General features: G+C 38.1%; 1 protein-coding gene across 1 annotated transcript in view; it reads right to left on the bottom strand.

The window, feature by feature from the left end:
* Positions 1 to 456: 456 nt before the first annotated feature.
* Positions 457 to 24,268, bottom strand: part of LOC132684241 (ceruloplasmin-like) — a 30,052-nt gene continuing 6,240 nt past the window's right edge. Inside the window, exons 6-19 of the mRNA XM_078452629.2 lie at positions 22,780 to 22,945; positions 20,851 to 20,981; positions 20,354 to 20,494; positions 19,501 to 19,712; positions 17,677 to 17,827; positions 16,833 to 17,045; positions 15,511 to 15,718; positions 14,561 to 14,694; positions 12,817 to 12,945; positions 10,860 to 10,966; positions 9,718 to 9,919; positions 7,051 to 7,190; positions 1,305 to 1,467; positions 457 to 603 (exon numbers count right to left, since the gene is read on the bottom strand). Coding sequence (XP_078308755.1) covers positions 1,309 to 1,467; positions 7,051 to 7,190; positions 9,718 to 9,919; positions 10,860 to 10,966; positions 12,817 to 12,945; positions 14,561 to 14,694; positions 15,511 to 15,718; positions 16,833 to 17,045; positions 17,677 to 17,827; positions 19,501 to 19,712; positions 20,354 to 20,494; positions 20,851 to 20,981; positions 22,780 to 22,945 — 2,093 coding nt within the window. The 3' untranslated portion in view covers positions 457 to 603; positions 1,305 to 1,308. The remainder of the gene's footprint in view (positions 604 to 1,304; positions 1,468 to 7,050; positions 7,191 to 9,717; positions 9,920 to 10,859; positions 10,967 to 12,816; positions 12,946 to 14,560; positions 14,695 to 15,510; positions 15,719 to 16,832; positions 17,046 to 17,676; positions 17,828 to 19,500; positions 19,713 to 20,353; positions 20,495 to 20,850; positions 20,982 to 22,779; positions 22,946 to 24,268) is intronic.

Here is a 24,268-nt window from a genome sequence, read left to right as displayed (position 1 = left end):
ATGGATAAAGAAGATGTGGTATGTATATACAATGAAGTATTACTCAGCAATCAAAAAGAATGAAATCTTGCCATTTGCAACTATGTGGGTGGAACTAGAGGGCATTATGCTAAGCAAAATTAGTCAAAGAAAGACAACTATCGTATGACTTCACTCATATGAGGACTTTAAGATACAAACAGATGAACATAAGGGAAGGGAAGCAAAAATAATATAAAAACAGGGAGGGGGACAAAACAGAAGAGACTCTTAAATATGGAGAACAAACAGAGGGTTACTGGAGGGGTTGTGGGAGGGGGGATGGGCTAAATGGGTAAGGGGCATTAAGTAATCTACTCCTGAAATCATTGTTGCACTATATGCTAACTAACTTAGATATAAATTAAAACAAATAAATTAAATACAAATTTAAAAAAAAGAAAGAAAGAGGAAGCAGCTCACATACAAAGTTGGCCAAAAAAATTTATTTCCAGCAGTTTCCCTAGTAGATTGCCATGAAAGTCTTCAATCAGGCCCTTCTAGATTCCTTCATCCCTGGTGTTTCTTCTTCAGCCACTGTAGGTCTGCTCATGGACTTATCTTCATATCAGAAGGATATTTATGCTGTGGAAAAGAATGTTTCATAATGTTCTAAGAAGTAACTGCATTGAAATATTACAATCATTCTATCAAGAGACCAATGGGTAATGGCCTAAGTAACCAAGGAGCTGATGAAAAATCAGAAACAAAGATAATATTTTAATCCTTAAGTTGCTAGTAAAATGTGTTGGAGAAAGGGGAAGATGGGAATGAGAAGAAATAAAGTATCATTGGAATATGAAATAATACATAATCATTATTTAGATTTTTCAGGAGCTGTCAAAAGCCTTCACACTTACACCAAAGTATAGGCTATATATGTATATATAGCCTAATATCAATAACTTTCTTATTTGAAAAATGTATCTTACTGTTGTTAAATGCAATTTTAAGTGATATTGATTATTAGCAAAGTTACATATCTTTACAAGCTCAATAGTCACTTGTGTTTAATTTTCTATACGTTGTGTGTGTTCAAATCCTTATGTGTATATTACATGAATCTGGAAATAGTATATTTAACTCCAGAGTATCTTTAATCAGATCAGAAACAGTTATCTAAATTTGAGAAGAGGATAAAACCAGAATTTCTTGGTCATCTCAAAACAGTAACCTTTGAATGAATGAGTAGCATTTCACATCATGTAAATGTTCAATGGATAAGATATCCTTATATAAACATAGAATTTATTTAAATATGATCACTTCAAATTAAGTTGGCTTACCTTTTCATCTGATTACAGTGTAGGTGCTTTCCATTCCAGCCTCAATGTGAACACTAACATGGCAATGAAATAACCAGGTGCCAACATCTCTTGGATACATTTTTACAGTCTGATATACTCCAGGAGGAAGGTCATAAACATCAGAGCGATACAGTCCCGCATCCTCAATAAGGAGACAAAACACCATTAAATAACTTATAAAAGAGATTAGTCACTTACACATTTGATCAATTCTAATATACTTTGTTAGATGACAATTGGAAAGCATTAGGTGACATTGCATGTCTCCTCTGAGTACAATTGAGGGTTTAGAGGAAAAGCAAGTCTGAGAACATTTCAGGGACAGGCCACAGAGAAATATCTCAGTCTGAAGGGACCTCGTGTCATTATCAGTGTCAGATACCTTGTCAGCATTTCCTGCAGAAGAATGCTTTAGATTTCAGACAACATCTGGTCTTACAAATACCAAAAGTTTTCACAGAAATATTTCTAAGGACATTAGTGACATGATGATCATTCCTTGAGGTGTAGCTAATCAGGAAACCTCAGGGCTACAGGAAGGAGAGAAGCTCATCTGCTTTCTGGGGCCAGGGGCTGAAGACTAAGGGCCTTAGTGGCTCTTTTTTCTCCTAAGCAGAGAACCGGATGTTTAGAAGACCACCTCCTCTGTGAGCTACTTTGATTTTGAAAGATAAAGCCCTGGGGCCTGGCCTGGCTGGATTAGGATGGATTTGGAAGAGCCTAGGAAGGAGATGAAGTGCTCTCTACAATGCAATGAGAGGTATTTGAAGGATGGGGGCATGTTGAAGAATGCAGTTCAAGATGGAGTCTGGAATAATTTGAGGAGAGAACAGATGTCACGCAAGTCTGGAGAGGAAGAGTGTGGGGAAAGAAGTCCTGAGGGTGACAGAAAGAGCTGCAGGGCCAGTATTTCTCGATGATGCATAGCAGAGGGATAACCGAAGACAGGGGTGTCTGATGTCACATGGTAAATGTTTTATTGTGGAGTATTGGGGAAAAAAAGAATTCATCTACCTCTAAACTTTTGCTAAGAGCCTATGACCCATAATGGCCTAGTTTTTGTGGTTGTTAAGGGGAGTCAGAGGAAATGGAGATGTGTCCCACTCTGGAGCTGCACAGAGATAAGAAAATACCAGCCACAGGAGGGAGGCGAGAGGCAAGGGAGATGAATGGAAGCAGGGAGTGAGAGTGGGAGGTGACTAGAAACTTAGGCTCTCAAAAGTCCCTGGAGATATTGGAGAATAGAGAGGAAGGAGGCAAAGCTGTTTCCCCCTGGCTGCAAAGTGGGGGCCTGAGTCACTGTTATTTAAGAAGATTAATTTGGCATGGTGACAATATGGGTCACATGGATACATTTCTAAGATGTTAGAAAATGCAGAGAACGATATGAACCAATTTTAACTAAGAATGGACAATGTCCTAGGCACCAGTAAGTGTGCACTATGTACCTGGAGCCCTGGCACCAAGGGAGACCATATTCTTAGGAAACAGGTGACTGACTGGGTGTTCCAAGACCAAGTGAGTAACCCCAGAGGGCTGCTTTGGTATACCCAGGAGTTCCAGGGAGTAAAGCTCAGAGGCTGCATTAAGGCTGGAATAACTAAATTCCACCTCCAGGGAGGGGAAGGCTACATGTGATCATCTGTGATAGGTTTAGGGTGAATGGCTAGAGCTGACAGCAGCTGGTACTAAGCTTTGTGATATTATTACTCTTTTAATAGGATTAGGTAATAGGATTAGTCTCTTTTTTTTTAACTCAAGTATAATTAACGTAGGGTGTTATATTAGTTTGAGGTGTACAATACAGTGATTCAACAATTCTCTACATTTCTCAGTGCTCATCATGTAGTCTCAATCTCCTTGATTTCGCTTATCCTCCCAACTATTTCCCCTCTGGCAAACACCAGTTGTTCTCTGTGTTTAAGAGTCTCATTTTTTGTTCGTTTCTTTTTTTTTCTTTGTTCATTTTGTTTCTTCAATTTAATAGAATTGTTCTGAAAAGAGCAGTTTTGTGAAGCATATGGATAAGGGACTCTAGGGGCACCTGGGTAGCTCAGTCGTTAAGCATCGGCTCTTGATTTCAAAGCTCAGGTCACGAGCTCACAGTTGTTGGATCAAGCATGGGGCTGGGCTCTGTGCTGACAGCACAGCTTGGGATTCTCTGTCGCGCCCACCCCCCTACTTTGCTCCTCTCCTGTGCACATGCCCTTTCTCAAAATAAATAATAAATAAACTTAAAAGAGTGAGGGACTCTGGAGTGAGAGATGGGGATTCAAGTGAAAGGGCGGGCCTACGCCGGCCAACTCCATCTTGTTCTGTGTCCTTCACCTTGACCACACCTCCTCCCCTTGAGTAACCCCCCCCTCACCTGCCTAACAGGGCTCGGACCCTTCCCCAGCCAATCGGCTGAGGCCACAGCCATTACCTCACCAACTGCCCCTAGGCCCCAATAAAACCTTTGTCCTTTTGAAACTCGCTCTCTCCCTGGTATCTCACCCCTGCGTCGGTGCAGGTAGGGGATTGAGCTCGAGCTAGCTCGTATAAAGGCTCTTTTGCTTTTACATCGGACTCGGCTCCCTAGTGGTCTTTGGGGATCACGAATTCTGGGCATAACACAAGTCCCCCTTCTACCACTTATTGTTTATAGGAAAGTTCTTTACCTTGCTAATCCTTCATTTCATTCCCTTATTTTTTTTTTTTCAACGTTTTTTTTTGTTTTGTTTTGTTTTTTTTATTTATTTTTGGGACAGAGAGAGACAGAGCATGAATGGGGGAGGGGCAGAGAGAGAGGGAGACACAGAATCGGAAACAGGCTCCAGGCTCCGAGCCATCAGCCCAGAGCCTGACGCGGGGCTCGAACTCACGGACCGCGAGATCGTGACCTGGCTGAAGTCGGACGCTTAACCGACTGCGCCACCCAGGCGCCCCCATTTCATTCCCTTATAAAATGGTGACAAAATAGTCCCTATCTCTGAAGGTTGGATGAGCAATCCATGCAAAGAACTAAGCATAGTATTTGGCACATAAGAAGCACTTAATAAAGGTTAGCTTTAATTATCATTAGAGGAATGTTACCATAAATTGCACTTAATTTGATGCCTTATGGTACGATCATTTGTGTAGAGCTAGCCCCTGAAAGCTAACTCTTTGATTTCCTCTTATCCACACAACACTCGGCATGGTTCTAGAAATGTCAGAGGCATTTGCTGAACTGAACTGATCTGAACTGAACATCAAATGTACTGTAAAAAAAAACTATAGCCAAAGCTTAAATCTCTCTCTTTTGTTCTAATTTTTAAAGTGTCTAACATAAACAGTTATGAATAACAACCCTAATACCTAGGCTTTTCCTTCAAAAATATGGGGAATGTAGATGGAAGTACAGGAAGGTCATGATTGTTGAGCCTGGGTGGTGGGTAAAGGAATTCATTATATTATTCTGTCTACTTTGTCATATAAAATCCCCCAGAATAAAAAAAAAAAAAAATAGCTTTAAAGCAAAACAAATAGGTTCGAGAGGAATACATTTGTTCATTAAAGGACAGAAAAGAAAGCAGCACACCAATAAAGCTTTGTGCAAATCAAGTCAAGCGCATTCATTCAATTAGTCTAACAGGCCCTGAGCAATAAAGAAACCACAAACATAATACACATCTGGAATCCAGAAAAGCTTTATCTGAAACTTTTATCGATGCCAAAAAATGGACTGTGTTATGCCAAGTGGCTAGACTAAATGTTTCTGGTGTCAAATGCATAATTAGCCCTCAATTGTGCATTAATATTTATCTAAGAGATAAGGATGAAGAGCTAAAGAAAATTCTCCCTAAGCAAATACATGACACTGACTTGGACACTGCAAAGGGGAAGGGTAAAACTCAAAATGTAATAAATTAGAGAAATGGCCAGGCAAAAGTGGTCAGTAAAGAAATAATTGTAAAGAGGATGACTTGTGGGGTGGGAGAAAGCAATTCTGACAGAGATATAGAGAGACTAAGACTACACAAAGTAGAAAAAGATGGAGATAATTATAAAAAAACAAGGTACCATAAAGTCAATTATCACCTAATTCCACATTTTTATTTTCTTAACAAATGCCGAAGGAATGATAGACGTAGTTACCATTTGTAACTCCCACTGTAAAATTCGATTCCAGCAAGAATCATCAATGAATCCTTCTTAAAGGTACAAGGTGAAATACAGTTGGAGAATAAAATATGTAAAAAAATTCACTTCACAGATTACTTATTAATTACAAGAGGAAGGTGATACTCTTATTTTTTAATGTTTATTTTTGAGACAGAAAGAGAGAAAGACAGAGTGTGAGTGGGGGAGGGGAAGAGAGAGAGGGAGACAGAGAACCCGAAGCAGACTCCAGGCTCTGAGCTGTCAGCGCAGAGCCTGACGCAGGGCTCAAACCCATGAACTGTGAGATCATGACCTGAGCTGAGTTCAGATGCTTCACCAACGGAGATACCCATGCCCCAAGATAATACTTTTAAAATGGAGAGAAAGGGTAGGCATCACCATAATAAAGTTATCAAAAAAGCCTCATCAGTGTCAGCACCTATTGACATCATGCACCTCCTGATGTGATGCCCGGGAAGCACATAATATCACATACGCAGTGTCCATGTCTAGAATGTTTAACATGGATCCAATTATGAGGAAACCCTCAGACCAAGGTAGAATATGGGACATTTTATAAAACTGGCCTGGACACTCCAAAAATGAAATGGCATGAAGGATTGAGAAAAAAAAATAAAGGTCTCTTCTTTTAGGAAAGATAAGACAATGACAACCAAATGCTATGTATAAATAATTAGATCCTGGTTTAAAAAAAAAAGTTATAAAGGCCATATTGGGGACTATTGGGGATATTTGAATGGACCATATGTTAGCTTATATTACTGAATTAATGTTAACATTGGAGGCGTGATAGTGTTATTGTGGTGGGGCAGAGATTCTCCTTAGTATTAGGACGCATATGGCTTTAGTATTTAGGGGTGAAGAGTCGTGATGTTTGCAATTTACCTTAGTGAAGGAATGATAGATGTAGAAAGTTACCATTTGTAACTCCCACTGTAAAATTTGATTCCAGCAAGAATCATCGATGAATCCTTCTTAAAGCTACAAGGTGAAATATGGTTGGAGAATAAAATACGTAAAAAAAAAAAAAAGTCACTTCACACATTACTTATTAATTACAAGAGGAAAGTGATACTTTTATTTTTTAATGTTTATTTTTGAGAGAGAAAGAGAGAAAGACAGAGTGAGTGGGGGAGGGGAAGAGAGAGAGGGAAACAGAATCTGAAGCAAGCTCTGAAGTTTGGTTCAGAAAACTAAGAGAGAGAGAGAAAATGTGATAAGATGTGTATGAGTGTTCAAAGTGTTTTTCTTTTATGTTACTGAGGGTTTGAAAAAAAAGTTGGGATATAAAGGGTGAAACTAAAGGTGATTATAGAAGTCTTATTTATCTAACAAGTGACACCAGATTAGAGTAATAAAGGCACGTCATGCATTCACAAGCATTTATTGAGTGTTCGTAGGGCACAAAGAGCTGAATGTATAATTATTTACATGCACCTGATATAGTATAGATTGTAGATATTGAATTTCAGTTCTGGCTTAGTCATTTCCTTTCTAGTCCTGTTATCCTGCCATGCTGCCCCAATGACTACTTTACCAGACACCACAATAATTAAACGAAGCTGTCCAGGATTCTTACCGTGTATTCAAAGCTGTGGCCATGAAAGTGAACCGTGTGCAGGTCAAATTCACTCCCCATGCCAATCAGATACCAGTTCACTTCATCCCCAACATGGAACGTCAGACCTTGGTTGTTTCCATACATTCTTCCATTAATTGCTGTGGAGGGACACAATTTATTGTATTCAACAAAGGTTTTAAATAATGTAGGCTTCTTTTAAAAACACCTCATAGAAGTATCACGGATGTTTTCAGAGGCCATGAGGATTTTAAAGTCAGCCTAAGGAAGCTGTTAAATGTGACCAAGCCATCCATTCATGGATAAGTCTAACTCTAGAGTTTTCCTTGCCTGAAGAAATGAGGCATTGACTTTGCTTTAACATAATTAGGTTGAACTAGAATATTTCACAACTAAGAATACTTGAATTGATGGATACTTAAAGATGTCTACATATTTAAAGTATATTTAAGATGATCACAAGATGCTTTGAAGTTGAGTGTGTTCCTCTTTAACTGCTCCAAGTCAGACTTTTGTGATCTGTCACTGGTATGACTAGAATGTCCATTGACTGAGGTCCAGGCCTTTCGTCTTTCCCTCTGTCTAATCCTCTATAGGTGTGGTTTCCAAAGGGTAATAGGAAGAAAATATTGATTTAGTTATATGTGTTTTATAAATATATCCTCCTTTTTTACCCTTCTATTTTGTGTTCATCTTTTGAAATGCCAAAAATGCATTAATACAAAGGTACAAATACATAATTTATAACCATATATCTATGGAGGTTGGGCTCTAATCCTTTTAGCTGATGGAGGGATATTCTAGAAACAACTAGGAGACTCTGCTTTAGACAGTGCTTCTCAGACTTTAATGTGTATGTGGCCTGGCCTATCTTGTTGAAATTCAGATTATGATTTACTAGGTCTGTTTAGCTTGAAATTCTGCATTTCTAACAAGCTCCCAAGTGATGCTGATGCTGCTATTCCATGGACTATACCTGGAACACACACTCCTAGCTGACTGCCAGAGCTGTCCCTGTGGTACACAACTATTTCTGTTGTTCCCTCACTCAGTGCCCTTGCTGCCTTTAGCACAGTGGTTCTTAAGAGGATTTTGTCCTGCAGGGAACATTTGGCAATGCCTGGGGACATTTTGTGTTGCGCAACTTGCAGGAAGGTGTTACTGGCTTCCCAGGGGCAAAGGGTATGGATGCTGCTAAACATCTCACGATACACAGGAGAGCACCCCCAATAGTTATCAGACCGAAAATATGAATAGTGGCAAGCTTGAGAAACCCCAGTTTAGATGGAGTCTAAATTCTTAACAGGCTATTCAAGGTCTTGCACAATCCTGTTGGCTTTCTCTTTTCTTTCTTTCTTAGTTCCTATTCTTCCATCTACATGGAATGTCATTCCCCTGCCTTTCTACTCAACAGACTCCCGTGCATCTTTAAATACTCAACTAGAAAGTCCCCTCCCTTTCATGAAGCCTTTCTTCCAAATTGGAATTTAAAACACAGCACTGTGTTTATATTTCTGTTTCAGCATCCCCCCAAGGTCAGCCTTGCGTTGTAACAATGCACAAGTCTGCTGCCCCTGTGCTGTGAACAACTTGAGAGAAGATGCCTCATCTTATGGGCCTTTGTATCTCCTTAGCACTCAGTAGGGAACTCCAAGCCCTCTATGAGGCTTATTAAATGATTATGGGTAGCAAGGATGCAGTCCTTGGGTTAATTTTAAATTTTCTATATATGTTTGGGGTCGGGGGGATGAAGAAATTGAAAAAGATCACATTTGGGTTTGCCTTACTTAAAGATCCCTTATCTAGTCGTACCCCCTAGTTTCCTCAGGTGGAAGGACTGGGACCAGAAGTCTGAGTATGACTGTGATTGAGATGTGTATGTGCTTTTTATTTGAATAATTGTCTCATTACTATGATTCTAGATGGGAGGGAAGACATAAACTGGACATGCCTAATCATAACCAAACTATAGAAGAATTTTGGTTGATGAGCGTGGGGTGTTTGAAAGTTCTCCCTGGTGGGAAAATCAGGTGGGGCCATGTGCTCTCCAGTGTGCCTCAAGCCCCACCTCTACCTGTGTTCATCCCAGTAAAATACTTAGAAATGTGGGTAGTAAAGCCCTTCAGAAATTATAACTGGTATTCTTGGTTTTACATCACCCACCCACATGGTTCCAGAGGCACTGGAATTTACCACACTGTTAAGTCTACAGCCCTTAGGCCAGATCCAGCCCACTCACTGACTGTTTTTCTATGGCCCATGAGTAATAGGTTTAAAGTTCTAAATGGTTGAAAACAAAAACAAAAAAGAGTATTTCCTGACATGGGAAAATTATATGAAATACAAATTTCAGTGTCCTTAAATGAAGTTTTGTTGGCTCATAGCCACATCCATTTATTGACATCCTGTCTACGGGTAACTCTGTGCTCCATGGCAGAGTAGAAAATAGCTTATGGTAGAGACTGTACAGTTTCCAAGCTTAAATTCTTTACTATCTGGCCGTTTCTGAAAAATAGTTTGCCAACCCCTGGTCCACATGATCTGCACAACAGCTCTACGTGACTATCTTCTCTGAGGTGCTGAGTTTGACAAATGTGAACCTTCATTTGTTCCTTTGTGGAAAACAACCTATGGACCACAGATGATGAGTCAGTGAGTGGACATTACCGTGCATTTGGTTGCTGAGGTAAAAAGTTTCATCATTCCTGTCTACTTTGTTTGGTTCTGAAGAATAGGTATTGATGTTTTCTTCAAAGTACCAGGATCTGTTCTCGTCAAAAATCATGAAGTGGAGAACACGGTGAACTAAGGTGGCATTGGCGTTTTTGCGACATACTATCAAAGGACCTACCAGTCCACTGTTAAGATCCTGAAGAGGGAAAGCAAGATTATTAACTGTGCCCAGAACTAAAAATTTCCCCCAACCAGTGAAACAAGTAGAATCAAAGGTTAGTTCTAGTGAGGTCAGATGCTGAGTTTTTAGTTATTAGGATTCTAAGCCTGAGAGTAAAGAGTAAAATGTTTGACATGTTAAATCCTTGATTAAGGAAAAATTATCATCCCACTCATTCGAGTTGAAGTCTAAAGAGAATAGCTAACTCCTAAAAGGGATTTCAGACACATTCCTCAGTGGATTTAGCTCTATTTTTGAAATTTTAATTAAAAAAAAAAACAAAACCCAGAGCTTTGATTTTAATTAGAATTTCTTGGCATTGGAGTTGGTTGGCAGTATAAAGGTCTTAGATCCTTTCTCCTGTGATGCCTCTGCCCCCACAGCTGCTTTCAGCTGGGAGCCTTGGTTTGTTTATACTCATTTTGGTTTTGGGTTGAATGTCTGCATAGATTCTTGTGCAAGGCAGAGAGAGGGCCAAAATAACTAAAAGTTTGGAGAGGAAACTTTTGTTGTTGTTGTTAAATGCAAATAAACTGAACTCCAGAGTTGATGGTTTTAAAAATATATATATGTGTATGTGTCTATTTCTCATTAAATCAGAGAATTTTAAATTCCATACTTTGTCTTCTGTAATCCAAATCCTAGCCAATGAAACAAAGAGGAGGATATTATTATATTTTCAGCTCACAGTGGCATTTCGGAAAGTATCACGAATCTAAGTAATCATAATGCAATGATTTTGCTCGTGAAAAATGCAAACCTATGTAGAATAAAAGCTGAGCAGCATTTAGGTTACTTAAAAAGAAAGATTACAAAGAACTAATATATTTTTTTAACACAATTAAATTCCTTCTTTCTTCCATTATAATTTCTAAGAGGAGATAGGAGGAAAAGCACGACCTGATTTAAAGTTTACCTTAACCACATCCACAGTTGAATAGTAAAACCAAGGTATGCACTCAAAGTCTTCTGAGGCAGGACCAGCTCTTTCAGGAATCTGCCAAATGTATGTTTGGATCTCTCCTAAAACAGACAAATACGGTGTATATAAACAGAATCTTTTAAAGCATATGTTTTTATGGGAACCCAGAAAATGAGCAAACCCTAAAGCCATACAAATATTAGGCAGTGTAGTCCTAGTTTTCTACTCCTGGATTTACTGTTTTTTTTGGTCTTAGCCAATGTGTTTACACTTTCTGAGCTTCTGTTTTCTCATGCACATAAAATGGGAATTTAGGGATTAGACAAGATGGTGCAAAATGAAGCCACTGGTGTTGCATTACTTGGGCCACAGGGTGAAGTTGATGTAACCATCACTGCTAGCCATTACGTTCTCAGGGTTACTGAAGCAAAACCTTATAGTGATTTTGTCATTGAAAAACGGCAGTCATTAAATATCTAACTCATTCATTCTGCAAATATTTACTACAGTGAAGATAACTCGGGGTTTGAAATGTGACGAACTTGTTTTGAATTCCAGCTCTGATCCTTCCAATTTATAGATCAAATGTGGCTCTTCCCTGCTCCCAAAGCATTTGCATTAGACCTACTGACTCTGAATCCTATATTCTTGCCTATTTCAGCAAAGTTCTTTTGGACCTCTCTTCCCACCCCTGCCCCTTGTTGAATGATCTTGCATCTGCCACTTCCAGAGGCTTAAATTAATTTTCCCAAGCACATCCACTCCTATCCCTAGCCTCCCTGCTTCCAAATTGTTAACAATCAATCTACTTAGTACCAACCCTCCCCTTCCAAAGCACCACACAGTGCCTGGGCACAGCAGGTACTCATAAGTGTTTGTGGAAAGTAGGTAATGTGATCCTTCTCTGACTAATGAGAAGAGTGCTGACTTGCGAACTCCCTTAATAGGAGATTCATGTTGACACCACTATGGGATCATCTCTTTTTTAAAATCAAAAGGGAATATTCCACCTCCCATCAAAATCTGTCTTTCATCCCTCTGTCCCACATGTCTTCCCTTTCTGAATTTGGCTCTTTAGGTGATACCTTCAATTCCCAGAATTACTTGTTCTGGTGGGCAAATATGGTAGACGCTCCAGATGCCCCACTCAGATCCCCTTTAAGAATGAAGGAACGTTTGCTCCATAGGCTGTCTACCCCCTTCAGGATAGCCTTGGGGGAAGAGAGCCACCTCACCCAACCTTGCATGCAATGACAGATGCAGGGACAGAAAGGCCCAGTTTTCTCACCCTACCTCAGGACAGCTGAATGCCACCCTATCTTCAGAACTTCTGGGTTGGCTGTGATTTCTTTTGAAGCTGCATCTCTGCCTAACCTCTCCCCCTACCCAATTCTGTTTCCTTCTCTTTCTCTCCATTGCCTTTGATCCCAAGAGCACTATCTGAACACAAATTTTCATTTCAGAGTCTGCCCCTTGGGCATTTATATTAAAAAGCATTTGTTTTTGTATGAGGCATGTGGAATGGCATGCTGTATAGTGATGATGCCATAGAAACGTTAGCACATGAGGTTCATTACTTCCTCTTAGTGGTTCAATTCTCTCCCCTGCCCCCTCCTTCACACACTACATCTTATATTCAACTCCTACTTTAGCACTTGAATTGGAGAGGTGGAGCATAGAAAGAGAATACCTGGTAGCTAGACTGGTGGAGAGCTGGGAAGGAAGGTGGTTCTAGGACAGAATTGTGTAAACTGGGGAGTTTTGCCCATGGCACCCATCCTGGAAGCCAACTCAAGACTTGTGAAAGGAACTTGCTCCTAAACTCTTTTAGAATCTTGTTACTAGTTCACTGGTCTCTCTCATCTAGAACTACACCAGTATTTAAGAAAGAACATTAGCATATAGTCCTGCATAAAAGCTTTGAAACTGTTCTTTCTCCCAAAGCAGTTACCTGGCTGTGTTGGAACAACAGTGGAATAGTTTGTTTTCACTCCATGAGCATGAATTGAATATGGTCTTGAGGCTTCATTTTTAAAGATAATTCGGAGTTTTTGACCAGGAGTGAGAAATATTATAGGACCTAGGGAATATAAAAAGGAAAATGTTATAATGTTACAATAAATTGTTATTTATTTTAAATTATGAGTCATCTGTCCCCTTAAGTATTTATACAGTGACTTATTTTTATCCTTTTTCCTTAACACGCAGCCAAATAAAACACACTTTCAACAAACGGATCATTGCTGATTTATGAAACATGTTTTTGCCTGGAAAATTTAAGTCTCTAGAAAACTTATTTTGGTGAGCATCAGTTAATGCCTACAAAAACACACAATTTAGAAGTGAAATCTTTTATATTCTTTCTTGACCAACCTTATCATTGAAACCTTTTATTCTTTCCCCCTTTAGTGGAGAATTAGGAGGAGCTGGAAGGCCTTTTTATTGACCAAGGGTGATTTTTTTTCTCACAGACTGAAGATCCCTTCATTGTACTCTCTCTCCCTTCCATCCAGGTCAAGAACTGGAGGTAAAAAATTTCTTTTAAATCTTCTTTCTATTTAGAGCAGATTATATCAGTGACTAAAAATTCTGGTTTTGAGATGAACTAAGCAGTAAGAATTCTCTTCAAACTTGTGCTATAATTACTGAATCAGAGCCCTGAAGATACCTGGTGGACACTAGATGGTACCTAGAGACATCCTTTCTTTGTCCCCATGGCCATCCCACTTTCTCAAACACTATGCTTGTTTTCTCTTTTCCATAAAGTTTTTTCCTTTTTTGTATAAATAATAATGGAATCTAGAGGGTCACATTATGTTATTTATCTTGATGCACTCAGCCAGAATCCTAGTGAAAACTAACGACCTGCTATTACTAAAGATAGGAGCCCACCCAATAGCAGTAGGAACTGGATAGCATAGACCTCTTTCTTGGGGTCACAAAGAGGGAAGTCCATGAGGCCAATGAGGAGCCAAGAACAGTAATAGTTTCTATAACTGCATGTAAATCCATCTTCTCAGGGTCCCACACCAGAAAATAGCCTCCAATAGACAGTCACACAGATATCAAGACCCAAATAAAATTTGGGCATATGGAAATGCCATGTGACTTTTGGAAATACTGTGCAACATATGGAAATGTCTTTGGACATATGAAAACATCATGTGACCTCTGGAAATGCTGTGTGACTTTGGGAGATATTACATGTACATGCATTGGGATGACTTATAATTTCCTTAGCTTACCTGTCAAGGGTAGAAGAAAGGGCTGTAATTTTCCTCACTCTTGGACAGAAGATGAAACTAAATATTAACACTTCAAGTGTTTAAGTTAAACACTTAAACAAAGAGGTCCCTTCTTCACTATTGTAGGGCTTCTGGGCTTCAGTTTAGTATCAGTGAAGTGATCCCTAATGCTACTTATAAGGTCTCTCTAGAATTCTTGGGTTCTCAGGGTAAGAAGTCAGGTAATCTGAAACTGACCACATTAATTTTCTATGGGTCTCTTCATTTTCTGTGAAACAGCACTTGAATCAATTTGCTTGATTAAAAAACTGCCTATCAACAAATTAAAGTTTGAATTATAGGCACTTTCCTCTGTAAAGGTGGAGGTTGACAATATCCTCACATTTGCAACAGTCTCTAGTGGCTGAAGACAAGAAGAAAAACCTGAAGACCAATCTTATGTGTCAATACCTAGTATATCCAGATGTTTTTCATCTTCACTTCTTTTTGTTTGATTCGTAAATGTGATATCATCATACTGACGGTATATGACTTTCTTGTATTTGGACCCAAGATATATTTTATCCAAATATATGTTTGTTTTGCTTTATGGAAATAGAAACAAAAACAAAAAACACACAAAGCTAGTTAATTTAACCATTAAAGTAGACAAATTCTCATGTGGAAGGACTCCTTATTGAAATAGCACAACTGATTAAAGTCTAGAGGTTACTTTATCATGGAAAGTAATTCTCCTTAAAAAAAAAAATTACCTCTGGTAAGGCTGTTGGTTATTCACTCTGTACTTCAAAACATATTTTCAGGATGAAATTTTAGTTTTGATAAATGAATAAATAGTGTAAGTGAAAGTCAGAGAAAGAAATCAAATTTTACACACACACACACACACACACACACACACATACACACACACACACACACAAAATGAGAGTCTTCAGTTTGAGGTTCCCAAAAGAAGAGAGATTGACAGAAACAAATGAAGACAAAAAGAAAATCTGCCAAAGGTTAAATGTAGTTGAAGGTACGTTTATGACACCTCAATGTGGTGAGATTGGATGGTAACACGCCTGAGGAAGATTGGAAGCAAGAAGTGAAAAGAAAGACAGGAAGAAACAGAGCATAGAAAGAAGTAAGTGATGCAGATATTTAGGAGGACTTGAAGCCACTTATAATTGAAGGAATGACACACGGATAGTCTGTGAAGTTATTTGCAGTGGAACACATCCTAAGCACATGCATGCCTCACACATACCACGCACACACGCCTGTCACACACATGCACGCCATACGCACAAGGCACACCAGATAAACACAATGCATGCACACACACGCACATGTGTGAGACAGAAAAAGTAAGACTGGGGGACTCCAGAATGAACCCTTCCGGGTTAGGGCCATACTTCTCTCCTTGTAAATGCTGCAGTTGTTTCTCCCACTTCCTGCTGGGAGAATAATCCCACTCGGTTTCCTCAGCTGCGATATAAATGGTTTTCTCTTCCTCATACTGTGTTTGATCAGGGTTTGCCTCCGAACACTGCCTCACGTGGTATTTATGTTTCATGCCTCCTAGATAGTGCTCTGTTGTCATGCAAACCACATTAAAAGTTCCTAGAGGCAAGTAAGAAATGAGTGGGTAAAGCTCTGGGTTCAGATTTCTCTGTGAAGTCATCTATAGGATATAGACCCCCAAACGTAATACAGTAAAACAGTCCACTTATTTGTTTTCCATTAATTTCACAGATACTTATTTATCTTGATGCCAGGCATAGTTCTAAACATCAATGAACAAAACAGTTAAAAATCCTTGTCCTTAGGGTTTATTTTGCTGGGAGGGTGGTAAGCAATAAACACAGCAGGTAACTTTGATGGAGTTGGAAGCTGATAAGAGCTATGGATTAAAGAAGAAGGCAGAACAGTGTAAAGAGGAATGAGAATCCTGGGTGAGGCAGAGAGGGGCAGGGGGCAGCTCAAGAGTGAAATGAGCATTATTCTATAGGATGATCAAGGGTCGGCCCTGACACCCCTAACAACTTTCTGATATGGGGTGACTTTTAAAAAATTTTGGGGGGCGCCTGGGTGGCTCAGTCGGTTGAGCGTCCGACTTCGGCTCAGGTCATGATCTCGCGGTCCGTGAGTTCGAGCCCCGCGTTGGGCTCTGTGCTGACAGCTCAGAGCCTGGAGCCTGCTTCAGATTCTGTGTCTCCCTCTCTCTGACCCTCCCCCATTCATGCTCTGTCTCTCTCTGTCTCAAAAATAAACGAAAAAAAATATTATTAAAAAAAAATTTTTTTTTGCCATCAACAATCAACCTCACTGAAGTGAAAACATTTCCCTACAGAGCAAAGGCAGAGAGAAGACAGGAACAGAAGGGAGGGCTGGGAAACAAATGCACAGAAGAGTAAGAAATGGAGAATAGAATAGAATGAAAACAAGTTCAAATTCTTCAAGGCATCTTCATTGCTTTTGAGGAGTGTGGGTTGATTTTGAGGAGTGAGGAGTCTGGCGCCCAAGAAGAGAAAACTGAGAGGGGTGAAGGCTATTTTTATGTCCTGGAAAATGATATACTACTGCTCCTATAAATTAAATGGAGCAGGGGAAAGGTTTTTTAAGCATTTTGTATACGTTCATTTTTTTCTGTACAAACAATATTCACTTCATGTAAAGACACTGTTTTTCAAAATTTGGACATGTTTCTGTCTGAAAGAGAATATCCACTACTTACCTAAGGAATCTGGTGTCATAGAAAGTGTCTGGGAAATGTGGGGAAACAGAGGGATGGTGTCATCCCTTGATCCTAAGGAAGTGAAGGTATTTCCTGAAAAATATATTCCATGTAAGTCTTTTTCTGATCCCACACTAAGAACATGCCATGAAATGTTGTCTCCTAAGCACATATCCAGTCCAGGCAGATTTCCGTACATGTATCCATTTATGGCTACAAGACATTTGTGACAAAGAAAAGAATATTTAATTTATTGTAACTTGCCATCTCTTGAAACTCAGTGAAGGACTAATCATAAAGCAGCTCATTCATGTAAGAATCTCAAGATTGAGTTAAACCCCTTCTTTTAGACTTAAGGCAACTAATGCCAAAGAGGCGATTATTTGTCCAGTGTCATTAAGCTAATATTGAGAGCAGTTAAGATCAGAGTCTACGTCTCTAGATTCTAGACCAGTCCTTTCCCCTATACCTGCAGTTTTCAAAAACCAACCAACCAACCAACCAACCAACCAACTAACTAACCAACTCAATAAACACTCCACCCACCTATACCACTAATTTGGCAGTAGAAAAATACATGAATTTTGTCTCACATCTAGTAATAGCTAAACAATATAGTGCACCAAAAAGGCATTGTTAAATATTTAGTCAATTGAATTTAACATAATCATTTTAATAGTTAATATTTTTGTGGGGAAATTAACTTTAAAAGAAACATGAAACATAGTAGCCAAAACTCTGGGGGGAAAATGTTTGTCTCTCTTAAACAATCCATAATCCTTTAGGCTCAATGAAATTAAACAACTCTTAATACATTTGTCTTATAAACTGAATGTTCCCTTACAGTGCATCTGGTTAGACTCTTGGAAGTCTGGATCCTCTTTATCCACATTTTCAGGCTCTGTAGTGAATGTTCTGATATTTTCATCTAAGAGATAGCTTTTATTTTCATCAAATATTGTGGCGAGCAGGTAAAACTCTTTGTCTTTTGCCTTCTGTGGATGAGAATAGAAAAAGGAATAGATGTGAAATATAGTCTATATACAAAGTCTAGTCAAATAGTTGATATGTACATAGGATTTCCTATATAAAGGGATTTGTATACTTCTGAAAAAATCCACTTATGGACATTTTATATAAAGGCATGAATCCCAGTGAATGGATTTATCACAGAACTAAGAAGTCAAGAATTATCTACAGCTATTTGCATTTAAAGCTTTTTCTCTGAATTTACAAGGCCCTACATCTGAACTTCATAAAATTAAACTGTGTGATCATAGATGTGTATAGTGGCTTTTCATGAGATGCTTTGTAGAAAGTAAGTAAAATATTTTCAATTCTGAAACGTCTGAATTCTTAGCATTTATGAAGAAGTTTATGAAGTTTATGAAGAAGTCTGCATTCTTAGCATTTATGAAGAAATTAAATTTGTACACATATTTATATTTTTGTATAAATAGAAAAATTATATGTACGGTAAGAATTATGAGACTTGAAACACTTTCATTATGTGGATGCCTATTAATATATAGTCTCATTTTTAAGTAAAATATACATTCAATTATACATATATTTATTTGGAGGGATTTATTAGGCTTTATTACCTTATAAATTATGAGAAGATAATACAAGAAAAAATGCAGAAAAATGCAAAAAAGAAATTGGATATTAGTTCACTTTGAGTGAGGAACAAGGGAAATTCATTCTTCAAGCATTTATTGAGCACCTCCTACAATGTCAGAGAGGGGCTGTGGTTGTTCCAAAAAAATTAATAAAACCTTGTTATGATTTCAAGAAAGTTATAGTCTAGTGGGACAGAAATTCCAGTAAACATAATTGCATAGATAAGTGTTCCAACAGAAACATACACAAGGAACTATGGTAACCTGCAGAAACCACATTAGTTAGTGAATATTGTGTGAAGGGCAGGAAGAGACCTTCAGAGTTTTAAAAATGTCTCCAGTTTCAGCAGGTAAAAGAAGAGGGCAAAATCAAAGAGATGTGAATTAGACTCTCTTCCCCAGGAACTAGCAAGCTAATTTTGCAGTGGAGCCAGAATTGTGTGTGCAGGTGGCAGGGAAGGAGGCATGGATTTGGAGGGATCAACAGGGCCTCGTATGTTGACTTCTGAGGCAACAAACTATAAAATGATTTTTCGTGTGGAGACTGCTATAGCTGGATTTGGAAGGAAGGGTTGTGGAGCTAATTTGAAGCAGAATGAGAGTGGAAACAGGAGTCAGGAGGTTAAAGAAATTCAGAAAGAGGAGATGGTGCCTCAAAAAAGCAGGGGTATTGGGAGTTTGGTGACTAATACTGAAGGTGAGAAAGGAGTTGTTGATGGAAGTCCTGGGCTGGGTGATGTCATTAACTAAGAGACAGAGTAGAGGAAAAAAGGCTGATTTACAGGAGAGAGGGGCAGGTAGTGGTTGTCCAGAGTGAGATAAAGAGTTAAAACAGTCAAGTGGAATTAGAGGTATCTGGAACATGGTAGGGTGGGTGTTCATTGGGCAGGGGAAGATACAGGTCTGGAGTTAAGAAAAGGATAGAATTGGGAGAATCAGCACACAGAAGAAATTGAAACTGTTGATTGCCACATTGCTTTTCCCCTGCAGTTCTGTCTCAGGCAACCTCTCACCAAGGCATATCCAGACATAGTTCCATGACTCACCTGTTTGCCGTCCTCTCCGAGACTTCCATTTCTGCACACAACAAGAGGCCCTACAAGGCCAGTGTTGATGTCTATTGTCATATTTACTGAGGAATAGTATAACCAAGTCAGGCAGTTGGGATCCACGGAGGTAGGACCTACATCTCTTGGAACTTCCCATGTATAGACAAATGTCATGCCAGGATTTACATGTGAGGAGGGTGGAGGGATACCTAGTAAGAAATAAATATTTGTGAAATAGGACCTAACACCAGAAGGACCCTGGTCTAGACTTTCCCTTGTTCTAGACTGGTATAGACAAATGTCATGCCAGGATTTACATGTGAGGAGGGTGGAGGGATACCTAGTAAGAAATAAATATTTGTGAAATAGGACCTAACACCAGAAGGACCCTGGTCTAGACTGTGAGATCTCTGTGAGCAAAGACTGTATCTTGCTCACCTCATAGCAGCTTGGGTGGCAGTTGAAAGGTGTTAGGGATGGATTACTGCCATAATAAGGACACAGAGCTGTTATGATGTGAAAAGTGGGCTCATAATGATTTTAGGAAAATTTTTCTTTTCTTTTTGTCTTATTTTTCAAATTTACTTGAGAGAGAGTGCGCGTGCACACGCACTTGTGTGAGTGAGCAGAGGGGCAGAGAGAGAGAGAGAGAGAGAGAGAGAGAGAATCCCAAGCAGGCTCCATGCTCAGTGCAGAGCCTGCTGCGGGGCTCAATCTCATGACCCTAGCAGAAATCAAAAGTTTGAGGCTCAACCAACTGAGGCACCCAGGTGCCCAGGAGGAGTTTTATTTTCCAAATGACATTCTACTGCAGTATGGCTTGCTTGGACCTCCCTTGAGCTATACTTACCTCCTCCAGGTGTTTCGTAGAATGAGCCCTCGTTGCTCTTGTTGTAACGTAGTCCATGAGGATGAATGCTGAGTGGCAGGGAAGCATTGTTATAAAATGTGATCTTGATGGTCTGTCCCACTTCTGCCTTAATGACAGGGCCTAGAAACCAACAGAATTAGTAGTTGTTCTCGGTTTTCACAAACACAATTGTCAGGTATGTTACTTGAGTAAGTTTCTTTTAGGAACAAATTAAAGAGATGATGTCATGAACCAGAAACGCTTCCAACTTCAAGAGCTCTAGATGATGCAGGGTGTTTTTAGAAAGTCACTTTGGATCATATGAATATATTAATCTTATTGGATGTATAGAAATAAAAGACTATAGTTTAGAATTGGTGAATCAGAATGTATTGTTTTCATAAGGTTATAAGATGACAGCTAAAATTTCTATTTTGATTGCACAGAATATGTACAAACAGTGTTTATAACTCTGCAAACTATGAATAGAATTTTACCAAGGATTCCAAGGTGCTTTTCTCTTGCCTTCTGTGTTCGGAAGGAAGCATCTGTGTATTCACGGTAAACTATTTTTTTGTAAGATCCTCCAATTCTGGTTGGGCTTTTTTCAAAATATACCTGGGATTCACTGTGCAGAGAAAATAGATACACAAAGAACTTTCAAATTAACAGTGATCATGTGAAAAGAAAGTAAGAATCTACATATATCTGGTTTAAAGTACTTGCAATTTATTTATAAAAGCAACACATGTTAATTTTAGAAAATTTGAAAAATGAGAAGAAATACGATGAAAATTTTAAAAATCTTCATAATCCCATTATCTACATATAATCACTGTCAACATTTTCCATGGATTTCTTTTCAGCCTTTTATCTATGCATGGGTATTTTTGTCTACCTGGTAGTTCACACTTTCTACTGGAATAAAAGACATTCTTTTTCAGTCAGGTAGTAACAAACACTACTTTTTAAACAACTATGTGCAGAGATGCTAGAATATTAAGATGAGAGATGTCATTCTTATTTTTAAACGTTATTATGATAAAATTAAGTTGGGTCCCCTGAGAAAAAGTATTCCCTAGCAGTGAAGTAGTGACTTGTCATACTAAGACATCAGAGAATTTCATAGCCAGGACAATCAAGCAAGCTGAAAAAAGAAAAAAAAAAAAAAAAGAAAGAAAGAAATCTACTAATTCATACCTATTTTAGTTAATATACAATGAGAGTTGGACCTAACTCTGAATCTAATTTTTTCTCTAAGCCCAGATATCTTTCTAACAATTAATATAAAATTTCCATTACACGGATTGAGTAATTTGTTGATGAGCATTTAAGATGTAACAAAAAATATTCCCTTGATATAACATTCTTAGTTTTCTCAAATTTTCTGTAAGCAAGTTGGAGAAAAATAAATATAATGGGAAATATTTCTTGGTGGTTTTAGAACTTGATATTTTCTGACATATAACTCATTCAACAGACCAGAAGGGTTAAAACTCCTATAATCTTTGGGGTGCCTAGGTGGTTCAGTTGGTTGAGCATCCAACTTCAGCTCAGGTCATGATCTCATGGTTCATGAGTTTGAGCCCCACATCAGGTTCTGTGCTGACAGCTCAGAGCCTGGAATCTGCTTCAGATTCTGTGTCTCCCTCTTTCTCTGCCCCACTCCTGCTCATGTTCTGTCACTCTGTCTCTCAAAAATGAGTAAACATTAAAAAATTTTTTTTAAATAAATAAAACTCCTGTAATCTTTGAATTGGTAAATATAAAAGTCAGAAAGACTTTTTGTGTACTTTTAAATGCTGATGCCACAGTAATGTATTTTGGTCTTAGTTTGGGTCATTAAAAAAGCAACTGGTAATATAGTCTTAGGTGTTATTAAATAAAAAATATTTATAAAATGTGACTTAAGAATGTCACAGGAAAGAATTTTTAAAAAATAATTTAAAAAAGAATTTCATTTCTTCTTTTAATTAAGAAATTAAATTCTTAATTTTAAAAGAATTAAAAAAAATAATTTCACAGGAAATTATTTAATTATGCCTTTAGACCTTAGCAAGAAAGTATAAATTATACATGGCAACTTTTTGAATCTTTGTAAAATTGTTATTGATGACATTATCCACTATGTCTCATAATTATACATAATAAATCTATTTTAAAATTTAGTGCTAAGAAAAAACAATGAGCAAGTATGTTTTACTTTGCACTGGCTGTCAAGGCACAGGTAAAATAGAGAACTATTTTGTGTAGTAGTGATCCTTCGACTCAATATTTTCTAATTACCCATATAATTATTTGTCTACTTTTATTTTATCAGTACCTTTTTATTATAAGTTACTTAAATCCTTTTTAAGAGTAGCTGGTTATGAAAAAGTTCAATTATCTTTATTTAATCATAAATATTTTAATCCCTGAATGATTACCTTCCAGCGGCTGTTAAATTTTTTTTAGTGAAGAGATTTATACCAGATGGAGCATAGTTCCAAACAATTTCTTCAGCAGCAATATAGTAACGTATAATACGTGTCCCAGTAACATCTATTGAAGGTTTGTGGCAATTCGTTACATTGAAAAAGGCCTGCATGCTATCTGAAAAACAGTAAACCCAAGTAGAGAATGTTATTAAAACATTTTTCTTATTCCATATATATTTTGTATTTTAGTCAATAATATTGCAACGTCTCCTTTTTTGAGAAACTCAAAGCATTTTACTTCCAGACTCTGTGTAAAAACCTAAAATGTATGAAGCAAGTACAAAAAGCAGGATACCAAGATAATGTTAGAGGAACATATATTACCAAAGAATAATAACCACCATTGGACCAAACCCTAGAAGAAGATGGCACCTGTGTACCAGGAAGAATTTGAGAGTCTATTTGGCCAAAAACATCTTTCCTCATGGGTATAAAATTACTACCATCAGTCACAAATGAATTAGTTGATTTATTAGATTAACTAGTTGGCAGACAGAAAGAAAATCAAGGCAGGAACATTTCCATGAAGGCATCAGTCTTGTGCTTTGATTTCAGAGCACTGTCAGTGGCAGTGTAAATTAGGGTAACTTTTTGGAAGGCAATCTGACAGAATTTGTTGAAATTAAACACCTTCCAGTATATAATTTCACTTATTGGTAGTCAACTAAGAAAAATATTTGCATATACATAAAAAGATACAAATAAAAAATATGTAAATTATAAAATTGGTGATAAGCCAAAAAAGTGGAAGCAATTCAAATGCCAATCAGTAGGTAAATGGTTAAACAATTCAGGATACATTCCCAGTATGGAAAACTATACAACAATTTAAAAGAACAAGTTAGATGTATGGGGAACGCCATAGAAAAAATTTCAAGAAATGTCATAGAAAAGATTGCAAATAGTAGAAAATTATATGCAATATGAACTATTTATGTCAAACAAAACACAAAATATAGCTATGTATTTTTGTTTCTACATGTTCACATACATTATGTGAAAATGCATAGGAAACAGGTTTCCAAGTATTCGTACCCAGGGTGTAATGTCTGGGAGGGACAAGGATGGTGATGGGAGGGTTGGACTAACGGTGTGTTCTTAGACGCTCTAAAGACAAAAAACACAACATTTGATTTATTTGCTAATTTTTGTGGTCTAAACACTCCCACTGTGGGCAGTCTGAAGTTACCAAGAGTTTACCATTTGGCTGACTTAACTCTCAGCCCTCTTGAGCTAGCACAAGCTGGCCCACATACATCACATTAGACTTTCACTCTTTCTGCCTGCTGTCTCCCACCTAATCCTCGCCCCACCTCTTTCCTTCCCCTTTCTGTCCTTCCTTTCTTTCCAGCAAAAGTCTACCCATGTATCCTGTAATTACTAACAACATAAAGTAAAATTTTAAATAAATTTTAAACACTTTTAAAAGAGTGGAGGT

The sequence above is a fragment of the Panthera onca genome, chromosome C2 (genome assembly GCF_046562875.1).
Source record: "Panthera onca isolate mPanOnc1 chromosome C2, mPanOnc1 haplotype 2, whole genome shotgun sequence".
NCBI classification, from domain to species: domain Eukaryota; kingdom Metazoa; phylum Chordata; class Mammalia; order Carnivora; family Felidae; genus Panthera; species Panthera onca.
The sequence above is the reverse complement of the archived record's forward strand: the minus strand, read 5'-3'. Positions and strand labels throughout refer to the sequence as shown.